This window comes from Geotrypetes seraphini, chromosome 7, assembly GCF_902459505.1.
Source record: "Geotrypetes seraphini chromosome 7, aGeoSer1.1, whole genome shotgun sequence".
In the NCBI taxonomy this organism is placed as follows: domain Eukaryota; kingdom Metazoa; phylum Chordata; class Amphibia; order Gymnophiona; family Dermophiidae; genus Geotrypetes; species Geotrypetes seraphini.
In genome coordinates, this window is record NC_047090.1 from 175135173 (window position 1) to 175148569 (window position 13397).

General features: G+C 43.5%; 1 protein-coding gene across 5 annotated transcripts in view; it reads left to right on the forward strand.

The window, feature by feature from the left end:
- The window catches only part of ATXN3 (ataxin 3), a 98268-nt gene that overhangs the window by 56300 nt on the left and 28571 nt on the right, over window positions 1-13397 (forward strand). For all 5 annotated transcript variants that reach the window (XR_004540173.1, XM_033952818.1, XM_033952820.1 and 2 more), the window contains 2 exons: window positions 5104-5279; window positions 5536-5659. Coding sequence is in view for 4 of the 5 variants with exons in the window: in XM_033952818.1 (XP_033808709.1) it covers window positions 5104-5279; window positions 5536-5659 (300 nt within the window). In the remaining variant the exon portion in view is untranslated. The remainder of the gene's footprint in view (window positions 1-5103; window positions 5280-5535; window positions 5660-13397) is intronic.

The following is a 13397-nucleotide window of genomic DNA, read 5'->3' on the forward strand; positions in this document are numbered from 1 at the left end:
GTCATTTGAGTGGAGTTTTTTTTAGAGACCTGTGATTATGCTGTATCCCCTAAACAGGACTGTTGGACTTAATTGCTGGGATTGAGTATTCTGAGGTCTCTTTCTCCACTTTTTGGATGTTTTTTTTGGGTGTGTATCTGTAGTGGCTGCTCTTTCTTTATAGCTGTATGATGCTTTCTATATGTATTGTGGATTGCTAATTTATAGAATTCGAGTTCTTTGTTTTAGGTTTTATTATTAACCAGAAAATCTCATTTTGTTAACCATCCTAATTCTAATGATCAGACATCTTAGCACATTGGTAGTAGATATATAAGGGTGGGATGGGGAATGTATATCATATGGAAATAGAAATTTTGTCAAAAGGGAGGGATTTATTTTATATGATAAGAAGATTTGATTGCAATTACAAGTGTTATATGATAATTGATTATAATATGTTTAATTCACTTGTTGTAAGAATTAAAAATGAATAAATAAAATAAAATAAAAAATAACCATCCTAGTTGATTCTCTCTTTTTTTTTTCATATTTAAATGTTTTTATTATTGAAAAATGTTCAAGAAAATGTACAATATATACACTCCATAGAAAACAAGTAAAAGCGACTACAAGTATAATATAGATATTATTGTAGAGAAGTCAGTTGTACCACAACACAATATCAATAACAATATCAAACATCTTCTTCTAATTTTCACCATCCCTTCCCCCTTCCATCCCATGTTCCCCATCCCAGTACATCTCACCCTTCCCCCCCCCCACCCCGTCCCCTTGCAGTAAGCAGACAGCAGAGTAACCAATACTAGGTAGTCTTCTAGAATTTGTCCAACAGGGTTTCCAACTTATTCCAAGTGTGGAAAAATACTACATATGCAGAACGCCTTCTGGCTACTGCCAACTCCATCCTTCCCATCGATAGTAAGCGATTGACCCAAGTAGAATGAGAAGGTGCCTCAGCATTTTTCCAATGATTTGCAATGAGGCATTTGGCAGCCGCTAACCCCCATCTAAGAAATTTAGTTTGCCATGCATGCTCCCTAATATTATACAATCCCAATAAGCAACTCAGTGGTGAAAACATCACAATCTCACCCAAGCACTCAGTTAAGGTAGCAATCACCGCTTTCCAGAAAGATGTGAGGACCCCACATTCCCACCAGATATGTAGAAAGGACCCCACTTGGGTGCCACACCTCCAACATTGAGCAGGTGTTCGTGGGAACATTCTATGCAGGCGTTCCGGTGTATAGTACCACCTGGTTAGAACTTTATACGCATTTTCCTGAACCAATGCACAGGAAGAAGCTTTATACACCTCCCTACAGATAGCCTCCCAGTCTTTAGCAGTGAACCGGACATCCAAATCCCTCTCCCAATGTACCCGAAATAAACAGTTAGGAATTGAGCATCCCCTTCTATATTGGTACAATACAGAAAGTGTTTTAGGCACTCTCTGAAGTAATACCCACAAATTCTCCAACGTTTCCCCCGCAAGTGGCCGTCCTGTGTCCCAACCCTGAGCTTGCATAAAATGTCTGATTTGAAAGTAGGCAAAGCAATCTCCATCTGGTAAGTCAAATTTCTGTTGAAGTAATCTAAAAGAAAGAATACCATTCGGTCCAACCAGATCTCTAAATACCCTTATCCCCTTTTGAGACCAACTGTGGAAAACCCGATTGTCGCTACCCGCAGGAAATAGGGGTTCAAACTTAATAGAAGCCAAGGAAGATACCACAGCTCCCCCGCCCAATTTAGATCGTATCTGGGACCACACCCTTGCTAGATGTTGTACAAAAGGGTTAGATATGCTCTGTATCCATGCTCGCCGTGGGCCAGAAGTCCACAATCTGTGTTTCAAAGGTTCCCTGCCACTATATATCTGTTCCAATTGTATACCAGATTTGTGTTCACTCAGTTCCCAATCCAACACTAACTTCAATTGAGCTGCTTGATAGTACCACACCAGATTAGGTAACCCTCTGCCCCCCTCTTCCCGAGGCGCCCACAGTAAAGATCGGGATAATCGTGGGGATTTGCGGTGCCAGATAAAGTTACAGATATCTTTACTCAAACTCCTCAAGTCCCTAAGAGGAACCATTATAGGTAGAGTCTGAAATAGGAATAGTAATCTGGGGAGAACATTCATTTTAATTATTGCTATTCTGCCCCACCATGACAGCCATAGGCCATTCCATCGCTGTAAGTCCGCCCTAATACGTCTATAAATTGGCAAATAGTTCAGCTCATATATTCTTCCTAGATCCGAGGGGATAAAGATACCCAAATATTTAATCCCACGACTAGCCCATCTAAATGGAAAGACGCCTCGTAGCTCATCCTCTTCCCCTTGTGTCAAGGTCAAATTCAAAATTTCTGTTTTGTTTAAATTAATTCTAAACCCCGAAATCTGTCCATAGGTATCAAACAGGTGCAATAGCTGGGGAATAGTTAGCTTGGGTTGTCCCACATATAGTAGGATATCGTCCGCAAACATTGCTATACGATGTTCCACCCCCTCATTGACAAATCCAACCAATGATAAGTGATGTCTAATGGCCAAAGCTAGTGGTTCAAGATATACTGCAAACAACAGCGGAGAGAGTGGACATCCCTGCCGAGTTCCCCTAAAGATGGGAAAAAATTCAGTGTAAGATTGATTAATTCGCAAACAGGCTCTCGGTGCAGCATAAAGGGCCCGGACCCATCCTCCAAACAACCCTCCTAGTCCCATCCTTTCCATAACATCCCATAAATACCCCCAGAGAACCCGGTCAAATGCCTTCTCGGCATCAACCGATATCAATACCACCTTTTCCCTTCCAATGCCTGCCTCCCAAAGTAAATTAAGGGTTCTTCTTATATTATCGCTCACCTGTCTCCTTTGTATAAATCCCGCCTGGTCCTGGTGGATCAGGGAGGGCAGAACCTTCCCCAAGCGTAAAGCTAAGACCTTAGCCAAGATTTTTGCATCTAAATTTAGCAATGATATGGGCCGATAAGACCCACATAATGACGGATCTCTACCAGGTTTGGGTAATATGGTCACTCCAGCCTCTCCCATTGTAGCCGGCAACTGACCTCCAACAGAGATTCCATTAGCCACCCGAACTAAGAGAGGCCCCACCTGTTCCGAGAACTGTTTGTAATATCGACTAGTATACCCATCTAACCCTGGGGCTTCCTAGTTGATTCTCTCTTATTGTCATAGAAGGGATTTATTTCCCCTTTAGGATCTTGTGAGGTTTATTTCAGTTGCAGCATTTATTTTTATCTTCCTGACATTGTGTTCTGGAGATGGTCCTTCTGTTACTATTATTCAGACAGTTTTCAGTTTTCTTCAGGCTTGCTGATAAATGAATCAGTGTCTGCTTCCCTATCCATGCTCCTGTATTTGTCATTTAGACTTCTGTGTCAGAATAGCGCACTCTTGGCACTAAATATGTTGAGAACCCTTACAATTTCCAAGGATTAATTTTCCTTTTTCGTATTGGACACTCTTGTTTATTTGCATAGAGGGTACTGTTTCCAGTTTACTACTTGTAATTTTTCTTCCTAATTTTTGGGATCAGTTCCTCCTTCCCTTTTTTCCACTGTATTCTTCAGGAGTGAAAGGACATGGGACAGTTTTTGTCTTAAACTTATAGTCCCATCCTTTTTGGGAACACTGCTTTGCTACATCCCAGTAGTTCTGGACTACTCTAGTATGGACACTAAGAAAGGGAATGGTCGCCGTACATGAAGAAGGACACAGTATTACTCAAAAGGGTCCAGAGAATTGAGCAACTAAAATGGTAAAGGGGCTGGAGGAGTTGCTGTACAGTGAGAGATTAGAGAAACTGGGCCTCTTCTCCCTTGAAAAGAGGAGACTGAGAGGGGACATGATCGAAACATTCAAGATAATGAAGGGAATAGACTTAGTAGATAAAGACAGGTTGTTCACCCTCTCCAAGGTAGAGAGAACGAGAGGGCACTCTCTGAAGTTAAAAGGGGATAGATTCCGTGCAAACGTAAGGAAGTTCTTCTTCACTCACAGAGTGGTAGAGAACTGGAACACTCTTCTGGAGGCTGTTATAGGGGAAAACACCCTCCAGGGATTCAAGACAAAGTTAGACAAGTTCCTGCTGAACCAGAATGTACGCAGGTAAGGCTAGACTCAGGGCACTGGTCTTTGACCTAAGGGCCATCGCGTGAGTGGACTGCTGAGCACAATGGACCACTGGTCTGACCCAGCAGCGGCAATTCTTATGTTCTTATTTGATATACCACTTGGGCAAGGTGTATTAAGTGGTTTACAATCAGGTACTCAAGCATTTTTCCCTATCTGTCCCAGCAGGCTCACAGTCTGATTGATGTACCTGGGGCAGTGGAGCAGCACGGGTTTTGATCTCACAGCCTCTTAATTCTTCCAGACTAGTCCAGAAACCCACCCTGAATGAATTTATTTCCTCTCTTTTGGCAGCTTTCATTGCTGCATTTTTTGTGCTTCTTATTTCACACACCTCCTGACTCAGTAAAAACCTGTATGTCAACCGAGAGTTTGCCTACTGTGTTAGTGTAGGTATTCATTATACTGATGTTTGGTGTTGACTAGTACTGAACAGAAATATATTCATTGTTTGGCTTTTCAAAATAATGAAATTCTATGGCTGCACAATAACCTTAAGGGACAACTCACAAAGAACCTTTTCTCTGTCTCCATCTAATGATCAACAGACATAACCCACTAATTTTGGATTGGTCTGGTAGGACTAAACAAAAGAAAATTATAAGGTAAGAAATAATTTTTCCTTATTGATCAAAGCCAAGTCCTGTACAAAATATACTAAGATTTTTTTCAGCAGGACAATGAATGAAACTCATGATATCAGTAATATAATCAGTCAATCCAAATATACATTAATGTGCTTTTCTGTAAAGAGAAATGGGGTTTAAGGTACTCTCTCAGTGCAGGATTAAAATCAGATGACATCCTCAATTTATTTGTAATTGTAAAGCCACAATCCCAAGGTATTGGAACATATTTCTAAATGGGATGCAGACATTCTAGAATTAGTTGAAACTGTTGAACAAATAAGTGACTGTAATTATATACTGTCCCAGGGAACAGAAAGTAGACCTGGAACAAATATTAGAAGCCAGCCGATTATATGATGGGACCAACATGCTCGATGAAGATGAAGAGAATTTCCAGAAAGCACTTGCCCTGAGTCGGCAGGAAATCGACATGGAAGATGAAGAAGCAGATCTTCGAAGGGCTATTCAGCTTAGTATGCAAGGTAGGAAAGATGCTGAAAGGGAATCTTCCGCCAGGTAACTTAAAGAGTTTCTTATACTAATGTTCTTCAAAACATATACAAAAGTAATCATAATCTTTGTATTGCTAAAGGTTGAAATGTTGCATTTTTTCTGTAGAAAGTTATTTATGTTTATATAATGCTACATTATCTTTATTTTGTCCAGTAATTACTTACAGAGCACTAGTTTAAGTTTTTATCTTGAATTATTTGATACAGTGAAATATTTATATTCCAGGGGGTCCCAGAAATGAGCTTCCAGAGTCTTTATCGGAAAACATTCCTCGGTCATCAGGACCCCGAGCATCTGAGTCACTTTCTTCAGAAGAGCTGCGAAGAAGAAGACAGATTTACTTTGACAAGTAATATGATCCATGCATGTTCTGAAACTAAACCAATATCTCTGTCAGTTGCTTCAAATTAGAGACTGAACTCGCATTAGTTAGTTAATTAAAAGTATGACTGTTTGGCAATAGGTTTTCTGCTAGAAAGCACCAGTTTATTTAATTCTTTCTTTCCTTTTTTATAAATTGAAAATAGCCAAATTTGGAAATTGCACACTTACCCTCTTTTTTTATATTTAATTCAAGCCTAGAGTATACTGTGGCCAAAACACAGTATTAGGCCTACATATACTGGTAAATACATTTAAAAATGAGATGGGCTTTCAGGTCAGACATCGGTCTAGTGGTTAGAAGTACTAAGCTACAAGTCATGAAAAGCTCTTTAAATATTACTTAGGCCTCCTTTTACAAAACTATGATAGCAGTTTCTAGCTCGGGGAGCCGCTCTGAAAGGCCCACAATGCTCCCGACGCTCATAGGAACGCAATGAGCATCGGGAGCAGTGCGGGCCATTCAGTGTGGCTCCCCGTGCTAGAAACTGCTATTGCAGTTTCGTATAGAGGGGGTAAGTCTTCCCTGTCTCCTAATGTGTGTGTGGTTCTGGCAAGCCACACTGTCTCCTTCTGCCTTTAGTTTACCCAGCTATATTTTAGTAGTAATGAGACTGGTTGGATATGCACATTTCTAAAAGTAATTGTATTTAAGGTATATTGGCATCGTATTTGCATAAAAGGCACTGTATAAATCAAGATGACAAGAAGGCAGCATATTCTCATGTATGGGTGACATCACCGACAGAGCCCCGGTACAGACCACTTTAAGACTTTAAAAAGTTCTCGATAGCCCGAACCGCTCATGCGTGAGTGCCTTCCCGCCCGACATAGGGCATGTGGTTCCTCAGTTTTCTAGTTTCTGCGAAGCTAGTAAGACGCGCATCAGCTTCTGTTGAAGTAAATTTTTTCTTCGCTTGCCGTCCCACTCTCACGGTTTCTGACTTTTTTGTCATAATTTGTTTTCTTACGTTATTTGTTCTTTCTTAAAAAAAAAAACCACCCCCAGTATATTTTATTTTTATTTTCCCGTCATGGGCTCTAGCCCTCTTGGGCCTTATGGACTCTTTTCGCCATAGAGTTCAATTTGTCAATGGCTGTCTTCCCGTCCATGTCCTGTCCGTCGACGGGTTTCAAAAAGTGCGGTTGCTGTGCTTGGGCCATTTCGTTAATCGAGCAATGGTGCGCCCACATCTGGAGTACTGTGTCCAATACTGGTCGCCGTACCTTAAGAAGGACATGGCAATACTCGAGAGGGTCCAGAGGAGAGCAACAAGGATGATAAAGGGCATGGAGAACCTTTCATATGCTGAAAGGTTGGACAAGCTGGGGCTCTTTACCCTGGAAAAGCGGAGACTGAGAGGGGATATGATAGAGACTTATAAAATCATGAAAGGCATAGAGAAGGTGGAGAGGGACAGATTCTTTAGACTAGCGGGGACAACAAAAACAAGAGGTCATTCAGAAAAACTGAGAGGAGACAGATTCAAAACAAATGCAAGGAAGTTCTTCTTCACTCAGCGGGTGGTGGACACCTGGAACGCACTTCCAGGAGAGGTGATAGGACAGAGTACAATACTGGGGTTCAAAAAAGGACTGGATGACTTCCTGGAGGCGAAGGGGATTGCAGGGTACAGATAGAGGGTTACTTACAGGACATTAGGCGAATAGAGTATGAACGTTTTAGGTTAGAAGCACTTACAGGCCATGGACCTGGGGACCCGCCACGGGAGCGGACTGCCAGGCACAATGGACCCCTGGTCTGACCCGGCAGGGGCAATGCTTATGTTCTTATGACCCTCTCTGCTGATGTTTGCAGTGTCTGGGACCCGAGCACCGTGCCGATTCTTGCTCCCGTTGCTTGTCCCTTCAGAAACGCACCCTAAAAAACAGGTTACTTCAGCAATGACTACTATTTGGCGCTGCAATGGACATGGAGCAAAGTTCATCTCTGACATCGTCTGTGACTCCCAAGACTGCACCGACCAAGACGACACCAAGGGTGGATCCACCAACGTTGACTCCAGTGTCGCAATTCATAGTGGGTAAGCCGATTAGGAAGCCTTCCCCTACCCCCTCTGGGCCTCAGGTCAAAGCAGCAGTGAGCCAAGTCCTGTCAACCTCGAGGAAACCCAAAAAATGTTCCACTCCGATTTGGATGACTGCTTTGACTTTGGCCTCTTCATCGCCGGAGCGTAGAACCACACCGAAGGTACTGGCAAAGAAGCCAGAGGTACTGGTGCATACTTTGAAGTAACAGATTCAGGAGTTGCTTAGGGATGAGTTATGGGACCAGTTACAAATTCTGCTCCCGACTCCACCAGTGCCAGTCTGGTCTGAGCCTTCGACGCCAGTTGACCCAGTAGAAGAATCTCCATCGGTGCCGTCACTGCTTGACCAGGAACCGACACCTACCAGTCACCAGCACCGGTCTTTTTCAACTCAAGACATCTCCTGACTCGACACTGGTGAGGTCAGGCAAAGTTTTGCAGAAGTTGAAACACCTTCAACCGTCGGTGCCGATTCCTCGGCATCGAACGACCCGAGATTCAGAACTCTTGGATGATTCAGATCCAGAGCCTGTTCTATCTGACCATTATGGCTCTTCAGAAGAGGATTCTCTTCAACAACCTTCTCAAGAGCTTCCTGTTCTGACTGAGAAATCTTTGTTTTCTAAATTTTTGAGAGAAATGTCTGAGACCATGTCTATTCCTCTTCAGGCTGACTCTAAATGGTCTAAGGAGTTCCTAGATGCTTTAGATTATGATCAACCACCTAAGGAACTCCTCAGTCTCCCTATTCATGACATTCTATGGGAGATCTTTTACAAGAATTTGGAAACGCCACTTACCATTCCAGTGGCTCCTCTTAAGTTGGACTCTTTATATAGGGTAGTCCCTATTCCAGGTTTTTACAAAGCCCAACTTCCTCATGAGACTCTCCTCATAGAATCTACCTTAAAGAAATCCTCGGGGACTAGTGTAAATGCCTCTGTCCCTCCTGGCAGAGAAGGCAAGACTATGGACCAGTTTGGCAAGAGACTGTTTCAAAATTGTCTGTTTGCCAACTGGTCTGGTAACTACACATTTCATTTTTCTCTCTACATGAAACATCTGATCAAGCAGGTCACTACGTTCCAATAATACCTACCAGAGGGTAAGCTTCCTGCTTTTCAACTCTTCATGGCTGACCTGCTGCAGTATATGGTTCGTTCCATTTATGACACTTTTGAACTCACTTCCCAGGCAGCAGCACTGTCAATGGCCATGAGACGTCTAGCCTAGCTTCGAGTCTCTGAACTGGATGTTAATCATCAGGACAGGTTGGCCAATGCTCCTTGTCTGGGGGGACGAACTTTTTGGTGACTCTACTGATACTTACCCAGAAATTGTCCACGCATGAAACCCGATGGGAGATTCTGGTGAAACCCAAAAAGAAACCCCCTCCTGCTCGTCCTTTCAAGCCACAATCTTCCTATCAAAGAAGATTTGCTGCTAAATCCACATCTCCTGTTCAGCCACAACCAGGAAGACAGAGACAGCAACAGCCACGTCAGCAGCTGCAAAAGCAACAGCCTGCTCCTCAGAAGGCTCCTCAGCCTTTTTGATGTATTCCTTCAGAACGTAGCCGTCACCATTCTACAAACTTTGCCTCAGCCCGTCTTCAATTTTACATAGCTTGCTTTGAGCTCATCACATCAGATCTCTGGGTCCTCAACATCATTCATCAGGATTATACTCTCAATTTCCACACCCTTCCACCAGACCATCCTCCAAGAGAGTCTACTTTGGACCCTGCACAGTCCTCCCTTCTTCTTCAGGAGGTGCAATCCCTTCTCCTGCTGAATGCTATCGAGGAAGTTCCTCCCTTTCAGCAGCGGCAGGGATTCTACTCTCATTACTTCTTAGTTCCCAAGAAGACTCAACAAATTTCTACTCAAAGAGAAATTCAGGATGTTATCTCTTATCATGCTTTATCCTCTGCTCAATCAGAATGACTGGCTATGTTCTCGGACTTCAAGGAAACCTACACACATAACCCAATTCATCCGGCTTCCAGGAAGTACCTCCAGTTTCAAATCAATCACTGTCATTACCAGTACAAGATTCTTCCCTTCAGACTGGCATCTTCTCCCAGAGTCTTCACAAAGTGCCTGATAATGGTGGCTGCCTCTCTCCGTTCACATGGTCTTCAAGTCTTTCCTTATCTGGTTGATCAAGGCTCTGTCGTCTCAGCAAGTGGTCCAAGCAACATCTCAGACCATTTATTTTCTTCAGGCTGTAGGATTTGAAGTCAACTTCCCCAAATAACATTTCATTCCAACTCAACATCTGCAGTCATTGGGGCAATCCTAGACACCCCCCTCTTGAGAGCCTTTCTTCTCCGAGATCGCCTTCAAACTCTCATACGTCTGTGTCAGCAACTGCTTCCTCTTCAGTCAATCTCTGCCAGACACATGATGGTTCTTCTAGGCCACATGGCTTTCACTGTCCATGTGACACCACTGGCAAGGCTACATCTTTGCACCCCTCAGTGGACCCTTGCTTCTCAGTGGGCTCAAGCGACAGATCGTCTCTCACGACATATATCTGTGACATTATCTCTTCTGCAGTCGCTTTAAATGGTGGATGACCTCCTCCAATCTATCCAGAGAGCTCCTTTTCCATTTACCCCCTCATCACAAAGTCATCATGACAGACACATCCCCTTATGCCTGGGGGGCTCATATGGACGATCTGCAGACTCAGGGTCTTTGGACCACCAGGGAACGGCAATTTCGCCTCAATCTCCTGGAACTCAGAGCAATGTTTTATGCCCTCAACGCTTTTCATCATCGCCTCTGCCCTCAAATCCTCCTCCTTCACACAGACGATCAAGTAGCAATGTACTACATAAACAAGCAAGGAGGCACAGGTTCTCTCCTATTATGCCAGGAAAATCTGGACTTGGGTGACAGCTCGCAACCTGTTCTTGAAGGCTGTCTATATTCAAGGGGAGAAGAATTCCCTAGCAGACAACCTCAGCAGAATTCTTCAGCCTCTCGAATGAACTCTCAACTCTGCAACTCTCCAGTCCATCTTTGCTCAATGGGGCACTCCACAAATGGACTTGTTTGCACCATTCACAATCACCAATTGCCCTAGTTTTGCTTCCGGCTTTACTCTCCTCTATGTCTGGAAGCCGATGCCTTTCTCCTGGATTGGAAGAGCCTGTTTCTATATGCATTCCCTCCAATCCCTCTCATGTTACGAACTCTGTTCAAACTCAAGAGAGAAGCAGCCACTATGATTCTCATTGATCCACGGTGGCCCAGGTAACATTGGCTCTTCCTTCTACTTCAGCTCAACTCCAGGGAGCCCATACCTCTTCCATTATTTCCTACTCTGCTTACTCAGAATCAAGAGTCGCTTCTCTATCCCAGTCTGCAATCCTTGCACCTGACAGCTTGGTTTCTCTCAGCCTGAGTTCTTCTGAATTTCATCTTTCTTAGCCTGTCCGTCACATTATTGATGCCTCCAGGAAACCATCCACTCAACAGTGTTACCAACAAAAGTGAACTAGGTTTTCTTCCTGGTGTCTTCTTCATCATCACTACCCAACTTCCTTGGCAGTGGAGTTGGTCTTGGATTATCTTCTTTCTCTCTCAGAATCTGGACTTAAATCTACATCCATACAAGTCCATCTCAGTGCTATTACTGCTTTTCACGTACTGCTCATCCTTTGGTCTCCAGATTCATGAAGGGGCTTTTTGATGTCAAACCACCTCTCAAGCCTCCACCTGTCGCCTGGGACCTTAATGTGGTTCTTTCCAGTTTGATGAAGCCACCATTTAAACCAATGGCCATAGCTCATCTCAAGTTTCTTACCTGGAAAGTGATCTTCCTTATTGCTCTCACCTCTGCCAGGAGAGTTACAAGCCTTGGTAGCAGATCCACCCTTCACAGTTTTCCATCATGACAAGGTGGTTCTGCGCACGCATCCAAAGTTTCTTCCGAAAGTTGTTACTGATTGTCATCTTAATCAGTCAATTGTTCTACCAATGCTGGAGAAACTGCTTTACATACTTTAGACTGTAAACGGGCTTTGGCCTATTACATTGACCGGACAAAGCCCCATCGTACATCTCCCCAACTGTTCATCTCGTTTGATCCAAACAAGTTGGGGCATCCTGTTTCCAAGAGAATGATTTCCAACTGGCTGGCTGCCTTCATCTTGTTCTGCTATGCTCAGACTGGACTGGCACTGGAGAGTCGTGTCACAGCCCACAAAGTTAGAGCTATGGCAGCTTCTGTGGCTTTCCTTAGTTCTAAGCCCATTGAGGAAATCTGTAAATCTGCTACCTGGTCCTCAGTTCATACATTCACTTCTCACTATTGTCTGGAATCTTTCTCCAGACGGGATGGGCACTTTGGCCAATCTGAATTACAAAAATTATTTTCTTAGGCCAACACTCCCACCATCCCATCTCTGTTAGCTTGGAGGTCGTGAGAATGTGCTGCCTGCTTGTCCTGGGATAAAGCACAGTTACTTACCATAACAGGTGTTATCCAGGGACAGCAGGCAGATATTTTCACAACCCAGCTTCTTAGCTGGCTTATCTTAACTGAAGGACCGCACACCCTACGTCGGGTGGGAAGGCACTCGCGCATGCGCGGTTCGGGTTATAGCGAACTTTCCAAAGTCTTAAAGTGACGATGCACTTTTAAGTGGATTTCGTCAGTGACGTCACCCATACGTGAGAATATCTGCCTGCTATCCCTGGATAACACCTGTTACGGTAAGTAATAGTGCTTTTCTACACCTCTAAAAGGGGTAGCCATATTTGTTAGAAGCAGCCAAAATGACAGAAGCATGCAGTATCTTCTAGACTAAACAACTTATTGCAGCATGAACTTTCCAGGACAAGCATCCACTTTGACAGAGGTTCATGGTACCATTAATTGGTTAGACCTGTGGTTCCCAACCCTGTCCTGGAGGACCACCAGGCCAGTCTGGTTTCAGATTTGCATGCCTGACACCTCCATTATATGCAGATCTCTCTCATGCATGTTCATTAGGGCTATCCTGAAAACCCGACTGGCCTGGTGGTCCTCCAGGAGAGGGTTGGGAACCACTGGGTTAGACTATAAAGTACCTCAATCCTTTGTCATATTTTTACAGATATGAGATAATGGGAGAATCAGGTAGCAATTCAAGAGCATAATTGTATTCACACATTCAAATATTGTACACGGTATATAGCAATTGTATAGGATAGTTAATCTGTTTGTTTTTTTTCTGCTGTTGCACATTGCTGTTTCTTCTTGCAGATTAGGCCACTTATTAAAAATCCTGCCCTAGTTATGGTCACTCTAGTTTACTTCGACTTGGGCACTGTGGTACATCACACAGCAACAGTTGGCACACATCATAAATCTTTCTTTGGTTACTGTCAATATCGCAAATAGCAAGGTTCACCTGCAGCAGGGCTCACCAAATCTCTGGCACCCGATTACCAAGGAATCTAGGAATTGTATGCTATTCAGCATTTCATGCTTTTGAATATTTCTTTTGTTGTGCATTCAAAAAATGGCATGTTTCCTACTTTGTCTACCACAACTTAGCTCTCTAAGTTTGAACTGTGCACTGCAGGAAGTTTTGGGCTAGTCTTGAGATCTCTGCATCATGCAACTCGAACTTACAGAGTGCTGAATCGTGATGAAAAG